At 42.5% G+C, this 13,935-nt stretch overlaps 1 protein-coding gene across 3 annotated transcripts in view; it reads left to right on the top strand.

Annotated features, from left to right (window-relative positions):
• The window catches only part of LOC121546084 (ERC protein 2-like), a 285,284-nt gene that overhangs the window by 26,810 nt on the left and 244,539 nt on the right, over positions 1-13,935 (top strand). Inside the window, exons 4-6 of one of the 3 annotated variants that reach the window (XM_041857098.2) lie at positions 1,364-1,432; positions 2,740-2,781; positions 4,201-4,356. In XM_041857098.2, coding sequence (XP_041713032.1) covers positions 1,364-1,432; positions 2,740-2,781; positions 4,201-4,356 — 267 coding nt within the window. The remainder of the gene's footprint in view (positions 1-1,363; positions 1,433-2,739; positions 2,782-4,200; positions 4,357-13,935) is intronic. The other 2 variants (XM_041857099.2, XM_041857100.2) reach the window with 2 other exon arrangements.

Below are 13,935 nucleotides of genomic sequence, written 5' to 3'. Positions count from 1 at the left end.
CAGTAGTGACTTCAGTAGAGACATCAGTAGTGACTTCAGTAGTGACTTCAGTAGTGACATCAGTAGTGACTTCAGTAGTGACATCTGTAGAGACATCTGTAGAGACTTCAGTAGTGACTTCAGTAGTGACTTCAGTAGTGCTGCTGTTGTCTTATAGTAGTGCTAGTATTGCATACCTTTGAGTGAGTGAGTGAGTGAGTGTTGCATGGTGACTGTCTGGACTCTGGACTATCTAGGTGAATAAGAACACTACAGAGATCTATGAACAGTGGCCATGCTGGTTTGAGATCGATTAAAATACATGTAATTTCTTCCATTATTCCCATATGCATATCTCTGCCCACTCAATCTCTCCCTTACACCCTGTTCAACATGAAAAGAAAAACAAGACTTGATGAGATGTCGATGTTATACTGTGAGTTTAACTGGCAGAGCTGTGTGTGTGTGTCTGTGTTAGCATTAATTATTGATAGCAGAAGCTTGCAGATAGCGCATGTGCTAGCTGAAAGTGTTGCTAAGCGAGCGCTTTAGCGTGTTAGAGACAGCTGAGAGAGAGACGGAGCGAGAGAGAGAGAGAGAGAGAGAGAGAGAGAGAGAGAGAGAGAGGAGCGAGCGAGAGCGAGAGAGAGAGAGAGAGAGAGAGAGAGAGAGAGAGAGAGACGAAACACGAAGAGAGGGAGAGAGAAACCGAGAGACAAGGGAGAGAGAGATGCACCTGTAGCGTCTCCTGCTTTTAGCTCTGTTAGCAATAGCACCTCCAACGATTACCTCTTCCTCAACTAACTAGGGAGACAGACCAAGAGAAGGAGCGAAGAGGAGGAGGACAGGGAGACAGAAGGAGAGAAGAGAGAAGAGGAGGAGGACAGGGAGACAGAAGGAGAGAAGAGGAGGAGGACAGGGAGACAGAAGGAGGGAAGAGAGAAGAGGAGGAGGACAGGGAGACAGAAGGAGAGAAGAGGAGGAGGACAGGGAGACAGAAGGAGGGAAGAGGAGGAGGACAGGGAGACAGAAGGAGAGAAGAGAGAAGAGGAGGACAGGGAGACAGAAGGAGGGAAGCGGAGGAGGACAGGGAGACGGGGAAAGAACAAGAGCACTTGATAGAGAGATGAAGCTTACTGAAGAGTGAGAGATTATTACAGAAATAACAGATGCAGAGAGAAATAGAGTGAAGGTGTGAGACGTGAAGGAAAAGTTGAGGTGGGGAAAAGAACCGAGAAAGAGAGGAGACAGAGAAAGAGAAAGAGAGGAAGAAAGAATGGACAGACCGAGACAGATATACTCTGCCAGCGGTGTGTGTGAGAGTGTGAGTGTGAGTGATAAGATGATGAGTCGTCAAGCTTACTTCTACCGGGTCCCTCCTCAGGAGCTGCACAGGAGGAGCCAGCAGGACCCCACCAAGACTAAGGCCCTGCAGACTGTCATTGATATGAAGGTAAGTCCTACTATGGATCCCAAAACAGATAGTGTGTTAGTCGTTGATATGACGACAGGCCTAACAACTGCTTGACAATTAACCAACACAAACAGGCCTGTAGTCTGACTTTTTGATAGGCCCACATTTAAGTCAGACGGCAACAGTAGTTCATCTAATGATCTGGTATCAGTTTCATATTGAAACAGAGTGAATTATTGATAGCCTGTAAGGTGAGCATAGTTGATTATCTCACTGAATTCAGGAAAGATCACATTACAAAAGAGGATACATATTGTTACAATACACACACACACACACACACATACACACACACACACACACACACACACACACACACACACACACACACCAGTTTAAGAGTGAGTGTGTGTTGACTAGGGTCTATATGGGGCCGTTTCCAGGGAAGACATATTGGCCCATGCAGAGTAGAGCACTTATTCAATTTGTTTCAAATGTCACATATGGAAGCTTTCACTCTCATCTCAAGCCTTTGAAGTCAGTAGGAGCTGTGAAAAATGCAGTTGACTCCACATGCAAGCACACACACACACACACATACACACTTTGTGTTAATTCAGCACATGCCTCTACCAAGTGTGGTTTATAGCTAAACCACAGTTATTTTTCACACATTTTGTCATTTGTCCTCCCATTTACAGATTGCACATTTTTAGAAGGAAGTGGCTTTAGTTCTTGAAGCAGCATTTATTTATTGCTGAGGGAATATTAGAGAGAAAAAATCAAAGAAACATATTGATATAAGAGTGAGTGAGATGGAGAGATGTTTTCTATGGTGATGGTTAGAGGTTGGCAAACGGAATGTGTGTTATGTTCTGTGTGTTATTTTCTGTGTGTTATGTTCTGTGTGTTATGTTCTGTGTGTTATGTTCTGTGTGTTAGTCATGAGAGCAAAGTGTTGTGACTTCTGAGTGTAAAAAACATCTGTGTTGTAATTAGTGCTCGATTTTGTTTGTGGCAATGTGTGTGTTATGTTGTTGGTGCTGAGACGTGTGTGTTGTGTTGTAATGAGTGTCTGAGACGTGTGTGTTGTGTTGTAATGAGTGTCTGAGACGTGTATGTTGTAATGAGTGTCTGAGACGTGTATGTTGTATTGAGTGTCTGAGACGTATGTGTTGTGTTGTAATGAGTGTCCTGAGACGTGTGTGTTGTGTTGTAATGAGTGTCTGAGACGTGTATGTTGTATTGAGTGTCTGAGACGTGTATGTTGTATTGAGTGTCTGAGACGTGTGTGTTGTGTTGTAATGAGTGTCTGAGACGTGTGTATTTGTGTTATGTGATTTCAGACCACACCCCCTTTCTGTTTTGATCCTGACGTGATCTGGCAGGTACAGTAGGATCTCCTCATCCCACCCCTCTACCTGCTCTAGTCTCCTCCCATGGCAATCCTCAATACATGACACACATCTACAGTGTGCAATAAAGCCCTTAACAATCCTCAATGTGTATTGTCTCTACTGCAGGCTGTGATTGTACAGTAGCCGGTCTGTCAGTCACTCTTCTCTCCCTGCACATTGGTTTCTAACCCCATACAGTTGGAGTGAAACATGATGACGTTCTGCATCCCAACATAAACTGAACATGGGGTAGCAAGTAGAAGATATCATAATCAATGTGTTGGAAATGGCCTTTACAATCAAGTTTTGCCAAAGGTGGAACTTTTTTTGTGTTGAGATATGACCCCCTATTTTCTATATAGATTATTTTCACTTTTTTGGTTTCTTTGTGTGTAATCTCTGTGTGGTTTCTGTACATGGTGTGTTTTGTCTGATTTGAGAGGAACACATGAGATGATGCATGTTGCTGCTGTGTTGCTTTGATGGTTTGGATTCGTCTGCTTTGTGTGTTTTCCTCTGCATGTGTATTCATATAGCTACTGTAACACAAAGACAGTAAAACAAAGACTAGCTTGGGGCAAGGGGTATAGTTTGGGGTGGATGTGTGTGAGCATAGGTTTGTGAATTGGGTGTAGGCATGCAGGATGTAAAATCATGTAGGTGTGTGTGTGTAGTGTGTGTGCATGTAGGATGATATGCAGTATACCATAGTGTATGTTGGGGCGGCGGTGGATGGGGTGGGGGATGTCAGTAGAGTTCTAGTAATCGAGGTCAGATGCTTGCATGCAGCCTGAGGTTTCTACCGATGCCATCATACAATCTGCTTCCATTTATTCCATTACCTTCTCATCTTCTCCAAGGTTTACCGTTTAACGTGTGTCTGGTCTTATGGAGCTAAACAAGCTCAGAACCTGTCCCATTCCCTCATAGATACTGTGCATGCAGGAACAAATACAACCCGCTTTGTCACTATACAGAACTCTGGCCTTTTCCCTCCCTTTACTATTGGACCCAGTCACTGGTTCAGTTGTATGTCCTGGCTAGGACGGGTCTGCTTTTGTCTGTGTGCCAGTCAATCACTATTACACACCTGTCTTTTCAGCTAATAATCAAGACTGGTATCTATCTCACCCATACTGTCCCATTTAGCTCTCTGTGTGCCTTGTTCTCCTCTGTGTGTCTCTGGGTACGGTGTCATGTCTGCTTGCAGTCTCGTCTCTTCTTCTCTTTTCTGTTCATCTTTTTTGTCATCAACCCTTTATTAAATATAAACTTTGAGAGGCTGACTCCGCGTCGACCCTTGCCGTCTCGACTCTACCTCCTTTCTATTCACACCTTTTACAAGCCATCATGGCCTTTTCTGTGGCTGACGTTGGTTTCTCCCCCTCTTGGCTGGTGTGTGTACTGTAGGACACTAAGATATCGTCTCTGGAGAGGAACATCCGAGACCTGGAGGATGAGGTCCAGTTGATGAAGACAAGTGGGCTGCTCCACCCTGGCGACCGCCTGGATGAACTCAAACACATGGAGGTCTACAAGAGCCACTCCAAGTTCATGAAGAAACAGGTAGAGAGAGACTCACTGGACTGGTGTCACTCTGCTTGACATCTCCGCATGTTGCTATGGTTGTGTATGTCGCCTCTGCATGGTTGTGAAGAAGCAAAGTATCACGTCAACAGCACTGTTAATTGTGCATGTGTCGACTGCATGTGTCTATGCTTTCTCCTTTACTGGGCTCTGTGCATGTCACTATTGGATGTCACTGCCATGTCTCTACTGCATGTGCCTCCTTCAACTTCAACATCTCATCTCCAGTCCTATCCACTGCATGTCCTAACCATATGTTTACTGTTTGCAAGGTATCACATCAACTGTACTCTGCATGCCTCTACAGTTGTCTGTGCAAAACCTTTATGTTTCTACTATCTCTGGTCAAAACTTTCTGGCTTTTCAGCCAAGACACAAAAGGATTGAGCCGTCACTCACTTTGGAAAATCTTGACTGAACCAACTATTTCACCAAACTCTCTTCACTTCTCGTCGCCGCCATGACACAGCTTTTCGGCTTCTCCTCCAGCTCTCCATGGAAGACACAAGCCATATCGGTTTACGGGCGATGGTGTCCATTTGCACTACTTCCTTTGTCAGACAGGAAGCTGCAGTTTTATAAGAGCAAGGTCTGGTTTCTGTGGCGCAAGCTCTCTCTTATGGTTTATTCATATATACTCACACACACACACACACACACACACACACACACACACACACTGTCCAGTAAACACAAACCATCAATAATCCTACTCTACTCTAAATGGTACATCCAATATTCCATCGGTGTATCAACATGAAGCATTTATTTTAATGGGAAGGCCCGCTCTAATAGCTTTATGGGGTGATGTATGAATGGAGGTATATGAAAGGCCAGTGGTTTAATAACATCAGTGTTGGGTTTCAGAGCTCTGTGTGAGTGTCTGTGATGGCCCGGGGTCGATGAGTAGCGTTTCATGTGAAAATGTTTCTGTTTGGTTTGTTAATGGTGCTCTTTGTAGTCCCCATTTGACAGTGCATTGGGGAAGTTTCTGATGCAATCATAAAGGGATGTTTTTATGAATGGGGCTTTGACAGACGGCTATGAGCTAACAACAGCAGAGGAAGGAGCTCTCTCCTCATGGAGACTGGCCTGGAATGATACAACATACTGACGGCTGGAGTTTGGTGTCAGAGGCCTCGTCTTTCTGCACACACACACACACACACACACACACACACACACACACACACACACACACACACACACACACACACACAGCTACCCACCTCCCACACACACACACATATTTATCACATATATCCCTCGTCTACAGTATCTTCCTGGGACCTGGTCTTTCAGCGCGGGGGAGGTTGGTGGTGAGCTGAGGAGGAATCAAATAGGGGGACATTGATAAGGGGAGGACAGGCTGCTCTGATGAAGGGACAGGACAGCCTCTCTGGGTCTTTGGTTTCCTCACTGGGCTGCTTATCTGGGTCAGAGCCCCAACCAGGCCTGACCTAGTAGTATACTAGCCTTTAGAATGTACTCACAGCCCTTGACTTTTTCCACATTTTTGTTGTGTTACAGCCTGAATTTAAAATTGATTAAATTGAGATTTTTTTGTCACTGGCCTACACACAATACCCCATAATGTCAAAGTGGAATTATGTTTTATTAAATTAATAAAAAATGAAAAGCTGAAATTACTTGAGTCAATAAGTATGCAACCCCTTCGTCATGGCAAGCCTAAATAAGTCCAGAAGTAAAAATGTGCTTAACAGGTGACATAATAAGTTGCATGGACTCTGTGTACAATAATAGTTTTTAACATGATTTTTGAATGACTACCTCATCTCTGTACCCCTCATATACAATTATCTGTAAGGTCCCTCAAACACAGATTCAGCCACAAACACTAAGGATGTTTTCCAATGCCTCGCACAGAAGGGCACCTGTTGGTAGATGGGTAAAGATTTTTTTTAAAGCAGATATTGAATATCCCTTTGAGCATGGTGAAGTTATTAATTACACTTTGGATGGTGTATCAATACAACCAGTCACTACAAAGATACAGGCGTCCTTCCTAACTGTTGCCAGAGAGGAAGGAAACCGCTCAGGGATTTCACCATGAGGCCAATGGTGATTTTAAAACAGTTTAAAATCACAATTTAATGGCTGTGATAGGAGAAAACTGAGGATGGATCAACAACATTGTAGTTACTCCACAATACTAACCTAATTGACAGAGTGAAAAGAAGGAAACCTGTACAGAACAACAAATATTCCAAAACATGCATCCTGTTTGCAACAAGGCACTAAAGTAATACTGCAAAAGATGTGGCAAAGCAATTAACTTTTTGTCCTGAATACAAAGTGTTATGTTTGGGGCAAATCCAATACAACACATTATTGAGAACCACTCTCCATATTTTCATGCATGGGTGGTGGCTGCATCATGTTATGGGTATGCTTGTAATCGTTAAGGACTGGGGAGTTTTTCAGGATGAAAAAGAAACGGAAAGGAACTAATCACAGGCAAAATCCTAGAAGAAGAGATTAATTCACCTTTCGGCAGGAAAATAACCACAAATATCTACACTGGAGTTGCTTACCAAGAAGACAGTGAATGTTCCTGAGTGGCAAGTTACAGTTTTTACTTAAATCTGCTTGAAAGTCTGTGGCAAGACCTGAAAATGGTTGTCTAGCAATGATCAACAACCAATTTGACAGAGCTTGAAGAATTTTGAAAAGAATGATGGGCAAATGTTGCACAATCCAGGTGTGGAAAGCTCTTAGAGACTTACCCAGAAAGACACAGCTGTAATAGATAAGACCTTGCTACCATGGAAAGGTAAATAACTGTCAATTTGTGGAAAAATCGCCCTGATTAACTCTTTAGTATTATCCCAGTTGACCTATTTGCTTATGGTCTTGCCTACGCCTAGCGAACAGTTTTTTAAATTATATGAGAAAAACAGATTCAATTTTATTTGGAACGGCAAGCCAGACAAAATTAAACGGGCCTATTTATATAATGAATATTAAAGCATTAGACCTATCACTAAAAGCTTCAGTCATACAAAAGTTAAACTTAAATCTGAACTTGCATTAAAGAACATAATTGGTTAAAGAAAACTGTGATAAATAAAAAAGTATACCAGTTTCATTTAAGGACCGAAGGATTGACAGCCGTCCCATATAGATTGCAAAATAGTTGGTAAGAGATTTTTGACGTACCGATTCCATGGCATAGTGTTTATGAACTGATACGCAAAACGACGCCGGATTCAAAACTTATAATTTTTCAATTTAAATTATTATATTAAATTCTTGCTACCAATAGAATGTTATTTACATGGGGGATACAATCTTCCCAGCTCTGCAGATTTTGCTGCGAAGAGACAGAATCATTAGATCATTTATTTTGGTACTGTCCATTTGTAGCTTGTTTTTGGACACAGGTCCAGGAATGGCTAAAGGATTGCAATATTTACCTGGAGCTAACCCTTCAGATAGCACTACTGGGTGATCTGAAAAGTCATAGTCAATCAATCAATAATATAATAATACTTTTAGCAAAAATGTTTATTTTTAATTTACAATCTGTAGAAACAATGAGAATAGAAAGGTTCAGAACTTTTGTAACACATCACAGTACAGTTTACATTTACATTTTAGTAGACACTCTTATCCAGAGCGACTTACAGTTAGTGAGTGCATACATTATTATTTTTTTCATACTGGCCCCCCGTGGGAATCGAACCCACAACCCTGGCGTTGCAAACACCATGCTCTACCAACTGAGCTACATACCTGCCGGCCATTCCCTCCCCTACCCTGGACGACACTGGGCTAATTGTGCGCCGCCCCATGGGTCTCACGGTCGCGGCCGGCTACGACAGAGCCTGGATTCGAACCAGGATCTCTAGTGGCACAGCTAGCAATGCGATGCAGTGCCTTAGACCACTGCGCCACTCGGGAGACACTGCGCCACTCGGGAGACAGTTGAAAAATATATGGCAAATAGAAATCCAAGAAGGATGGTGTTAAGAGATGTGTTGAATGGAGTTGAAGGATGGGACTAATAACAACTAACAACAACTAATAAGAACAAGATAACTAATTATGTAAAGCATACTGTGTCCATAATAAGTATATAGGTTATAGGTTGAGAGCTTTTGTGAAAGAGTACAGTTAGAAATATATGGCATATAGAAGCAAACCGGATGGACATCATGAAAATGATCGGAGAGGTTGAGGGTAGAGGAAGTTCAGGAGTAAAAACAAACAAAATATAATTATTGTAAAATTGACTGGGTCAATAAAATGTATATAGTATATATAAGCTGGAAGTAGAGGCCTAAGCATTGTTGTTCACTAGTTTACTCCAATTAGGGAAGGGGTGGTGGGGTTGGAAAGTAATAAAGGGAAATATATTTTTTTAAAGGATATGTGTATGTGTATGTGTGTGTATGTGTATATATATATATATATATGTATATATGTGTGTGTGTGTGTGTGTATGTATGTGTATGTATATGTACAGTGGGGAGAACAAGTATTTGATACACTGCCGATTTTGCAGGTTTTCCTACTTACCAAGCATGTAGAGGTCTGTAATTGTTATCATAGGTACACTTCAACTTTGAGAGATGGAATCTAAAACAAAAATCCAGAAAATCACATTGTATGATTTTTAAGTAATTAATTTGCATTTTATTGCATGACATAAGTATTTGATCACCTACCAACCAGTAAGAATTCTAGCTCTCACAGACCTGTTAGTTTTTCTTTAAGAAGCCCTCCTGTTCTCTACTCATTACCTGTATTAACTGCACCTGTTTGAACTCGTTACCTGTATAAAAGACACCTGTCCACACACTCAATCAAACAGACTCCAACCTCTCCACAATGGCCAAGACCAGAGAGATGTGTAAGGACATCAGGGATAAAATTGTAGACCTGCACAAGGCTGGGATGGGCTACAGGAAAATAGGCAAGCAGGTTGGTGAGAAGGCAACAACTGTTGGCACAATTATTAGAAAATGGAAGAAGTTCAAGATGACGGTCAATCACCCTCGGTCTGGGGCTCCATGCAAGATCTCACCTCGTGGGGCATCAATGATCATGAGGAAGGTGAGGGATCAGCCCAGAACTACACGGCAGGACCTGGTCAATGACCTGAAGAGAGCTGGGACCACAGTCTCAAAGAAAACCATTAGTAACACACTACGCCGTCATGGATTAAAATCCTGCAGCGCACGCACGGTCCCCCTGCTCAAGCCAGCGCATGTCCAGGCCCATCTGAAGTTTGCCAATTACTATCTGGATGATCCAGAGGAGGAATGGGAGAAGGTCATGTGGTCTGATGAGACAAAAATTGAGCTTTTTGGTCTAAACTCCACTCGCCGTGTTTGGAGAAAGAAGAAGGATGAGTAAAACCCCAAGAACACCATCCCAACCATGAAGCATGGAGGTGGAAACATCATTCTTTGAGGATGATTTACTGCAAAGGGGACAGGACGACTGCACCGTATTGAGGGGAGGATGGATGGGGCCATGTATCGCGAGATCTTGGCCAACAACCTCCTTCCCTCAGTAAAAGCATTGAAGATGGGTCGTGGCTGGATCTTCCAGCATGACAACGACCCGAAACACACAGCCAGGGCAACTAAGGAGTGGCTCCGTAAGAAGCATCTCAAGGTCCTGGAGTGGCCTAGCCAGTCTCCAGACCTGAACCCAATAGAAAATCTTTGGAGGGAGCTGAAAGTTCATATTGCCCAGCGACAGCCCCGAAACCTGAAGGATCTGGAGAAGGTCTGTACGGAGGAGTGTGCCAAAATCCCTGCTGCAGTGTGTGCAAACCTGGTCAAGACCTACAGGAAACGTATGATCTCTGTAATTGCAAACAAAGGTTTCTGTACCAAATATTAAGTTCTGTTTTTCTGATGTATCAAATACTTATGTCATGCAATAAAATGCAAATTAATTATTTAAAAATCATACAATGTGATTTTCTGGATTTTTGTTTTAGATTCCGTCTCTCACAGTTGAAGTGTACCTATGATAAAAATGACAGACCTCTACATGCTTTGTAAGTAGGAAAACCTGCAAAATCGACAGTGTATCAAATACTTGTTCTCCCCACTGTGTATATATATATATATATATATATATATATATATATATATATATATATATATATATATATATATATACATATATATATATATATATATATATATATATATATATATATATATATATATATATATTTGCGAGAAAAAATAACAAATGGGGGATTGGAATTGATGCAGACAATTACATTAATGGAAGTTACAATCGATCTGCAATATTAAAGCTGATCTACCCCCTAAAAAAAATTACTGCCAAAGGTGATTCTAAAATGTATTGAATCAGGGGGCTGAATACTTATCTAATCAAAATGTACAGTATTAGTTTTTAATTTTTTATAAATAAAAAAATGTTTTTCTTCCACTTTGACAGAGTATTTAGTGTAAATTATTGACAATAAAATCCATTTTAATCCCACTTTGTAAAAACAAAATGTGGATAAAGTAAAGGGGTGTGAATACTTCATATATACAGTGCATTCGGAAAGTATTCAGACCCCTTGACTTTTTCCACGTTTTGTTACTTTACAGCCTTATTCTAAAATTGATTCAATTGTTATTTCCCCCTCATCAATCTACACACAATACCCCATATTGACAAAGCAAAAACAGGTTTTTAGATATTTTTCCAAATTGTATAAAAATTGAAAACGGAAATATCACATTTACAGAAGTATTCAAACCCTTTACTCAGTACTTTGTTGAAGCACCTTTGGCAGCGATTACAGCCTCTAGTCGTCTTGGGTATGACACTACATGCTTGGCACACCTGTATTTGGGGAGTTTCTCCCATTATTCTCTGCAGATCCTCTCAAGCTCTGTCAGGTTGGATGGGGAGTATCGCTGTACAGCTATTTTCAGGTCTCTACAGAAATGTTCGATTGGGTTCAAGTCCGGGCTCTGGCTGGGCCACTCAAGGACATTCAGAGACTTGTCCTCAAGCCACTCCTGCAGTGTCTTGGCTGTGTGCTTAGGGTCATTGTCCTGTTAGAAGGTGAACATTCGCCCCAGTCTGAGGTCCTGAGCGCTCTGGAGCAGGTTTTCATCAAGGATCTCTCTGTACTTTGCTCCGTTCATCTTTCCCTCGATCCTGACTAGTCTCCCAGTCCCTGCCGCTGAAAAACATCCCCACAGCATGAATGCTGCCACCACCATGCTTCACCGTAGGGATGGTGCCAGGTTACCGCCAGACGTGAAGCTTGGCATTCAGGCCAAAGAGTTCAATCTTGGTTTCATCAGACCAGAGAATCTTGTTTCTCATGGTCTGAGAGTCCTTTAGGTGCCTTTTGGCAAACTACAAGCAGGCTGTCATGTGCCTTTTACGGAGGAGTGGCTTCTGTCTGGCCACTCTACCATAAAGGCCTGATTGGTGGAGTGCTGCTGAAATGGTTGTCCTTCTGGAAGGTTCTCCCATCTCCACAGAGGAGCTCTGTCAGAGGGACCATCGGGTTCTTGGTACCTCCCTGATTGCTAAGTTTGGCCGGGCGGCCAGCTCTAGGAAGAGTCTTGGTGGTTCCAAACTTCTTCCTTTTAAGAATGATGGAGGCCACTGTGTTCTTGGGGACCTTCAGTGCTGCAGAAATGTTTTGGTACCCTTCCCCAGATCTGTGCCTCGACACAATCCTGTCTTGGAGCTCTACGGACAATTCCTTCGACCTCATGGCTTGGTTTTTGCTCTGACATACACTGTCAACTGTGGGACCTTTATATAGACAGGTGTGTGCCTTTCCAAATCATGTCCAATCAATTGAATTTACCACAGGTGGACTCCAATCAAGTTGTAGAAACATCTCAAGGATGATCAATGGAAACAGGATGCACCTGTGCTTAATTTTGAGTCTCATAGCAAAAGGTCTGAATACTTATGTAAATTGGGTATTTCTGTTTAATTTTTAATACATTTGCAAAAATTCTAAAAACCTCTTTTCGCTTTGTCATTATGGAGTATTGTGTGTAGATTGATGAGGGAAAACATTTATTTAATCCATTTTAGAATAAGGCTGTAACGTTACACCACTGTGCACTGTAGATGCCAGTGGTGTAACTTCAGTTCTCCTAGAGTAAGTGTAAAGCTTTCACTCACTATTGGGCTATTAGTGATAATAAACTACTATTGCTTAGTGATGCTAGGTCAGTGTAAGGTAGTGATGGCGTGTAGTTTAGAGGTTGTTTTGTTCTTGTGTTTTTGTCTCCGTAGGAGGCCGTGTGTCAGTGGGCCTGGGATCCTCCAGTGCCAGGGGCCCCCCACCACACTTAGACCCCCACCCCACCTTCCTCCTCTTTCAGCAGCCCTGAATAGCAGACCGCTCAGCAGTACCCCTCTTTTACCTTCTCTCTTTCATATCTCTCCCGTTTCTTTTTCTCAATTTTCTCTTCCTCTTTCTGTCCCCTCCACTCTCCCATCTTACCTCTCTCTCTTCTCTCTCTTTTTGCCTGTTTCTCTCTCCCTCTCTCTCTCTCTCTTTCTCCATCTCTATCCCCGTCTCTCTCTCTCTCTCTCTCTCTCTCTCTCTCTCTCTCTCTCTCTCTCTCTCTCTCTCTCTTTCTCCATCTCTATCCCTGTCTCTCTCTCTCTCTCTCTTTCTCCATCTCTATCCCCGTCTCTCTCTCTCTCTCTCTCTCTCTCTCTCTCTCTCTCTCTCTCTCTCTCTCTTGCTCTCTCTCTCTCTCTCTCTCTCTCTCTCGCTCTCTCTCTCTCTCTCTCTCTCAGAGTCAAAAGTGATTGGCCCAGCTTTCTCTCTCCCTCTCAGAATTCTAAAGTCATGACATGCTCCCCGCCGAGCAGCACAATTAACAAATCTCCCTCAGAAATCAACCTCTCACATTTTTGGCACTGGAGCGCAGATGACAATCTTTGTGCACATAGCTAGCCCACTCGCAGAAAAAAACTGAGCAGGGAAAAAAACGAACGGGTCCATTTGATTTCCTTAGTGGTTGTTCTGTGCTGTTCTTTCAGCTCTTTCCCTTCAATTACACAATTTCAAAAACGATCAGTAATCTTACAGATATTTGAGTGTAATACAGCTTCTCATAACTATTTTTCTCCCCCTACGAGTGTTTTTCCTTGTCTCAGTTTGGGTGTTTGGACTGTTGTTTCCATGGGGCCTGTAGTAGTAGGAGTGTGTCTTGGATAGAGAAGCATTTCTAGTCTTCTAGAGGATTAATCATTCTGGCCCTCTGTGTGTATTGGAGAGTGTGTGTCCACGTCTGCCCTCCACGTTGTATTTATGTACTCAACAATGTCTCCAAGGTGATTGTGGAGGTTGGAGGATGTGTGTCACGTCCACAAGTTGATGGTGGGAGAAGAATTACCTAACTTTGACCTAAGATATTCTATATTTTCTCTGGAGTAGAAAATACAAACATTTGACCTCTCAACCAAACCTGAGATGCATGTTGTGTCAGCATGATTCTCCATATATCCCCTGTCAGTCCTCTGAAGGTGTGTGTTCTATATGCTGGCCATATGTGTGTGTTCTAC

Source organism: Coregonus clupeaformis, chromosome 30, assembly GCF_020615455.1.
Source record: "Coregonus clupeaformis isolate EN_2021a chromosome 30, ASM2061545v1, whole genome shotgun sequence".
Taxonomy (NCBI): Eukaryota; Metazoa; Chordata; class Actinopteri; order Salmoniformes; family Salmonidae; genus Coregonus; species Coregonus clupeaformis.
The sequence above is the reverse complement of the archived record's forward strand: the minus strand, read 5'-3'. Positions and strand labels throughout refer to the sequence as shown.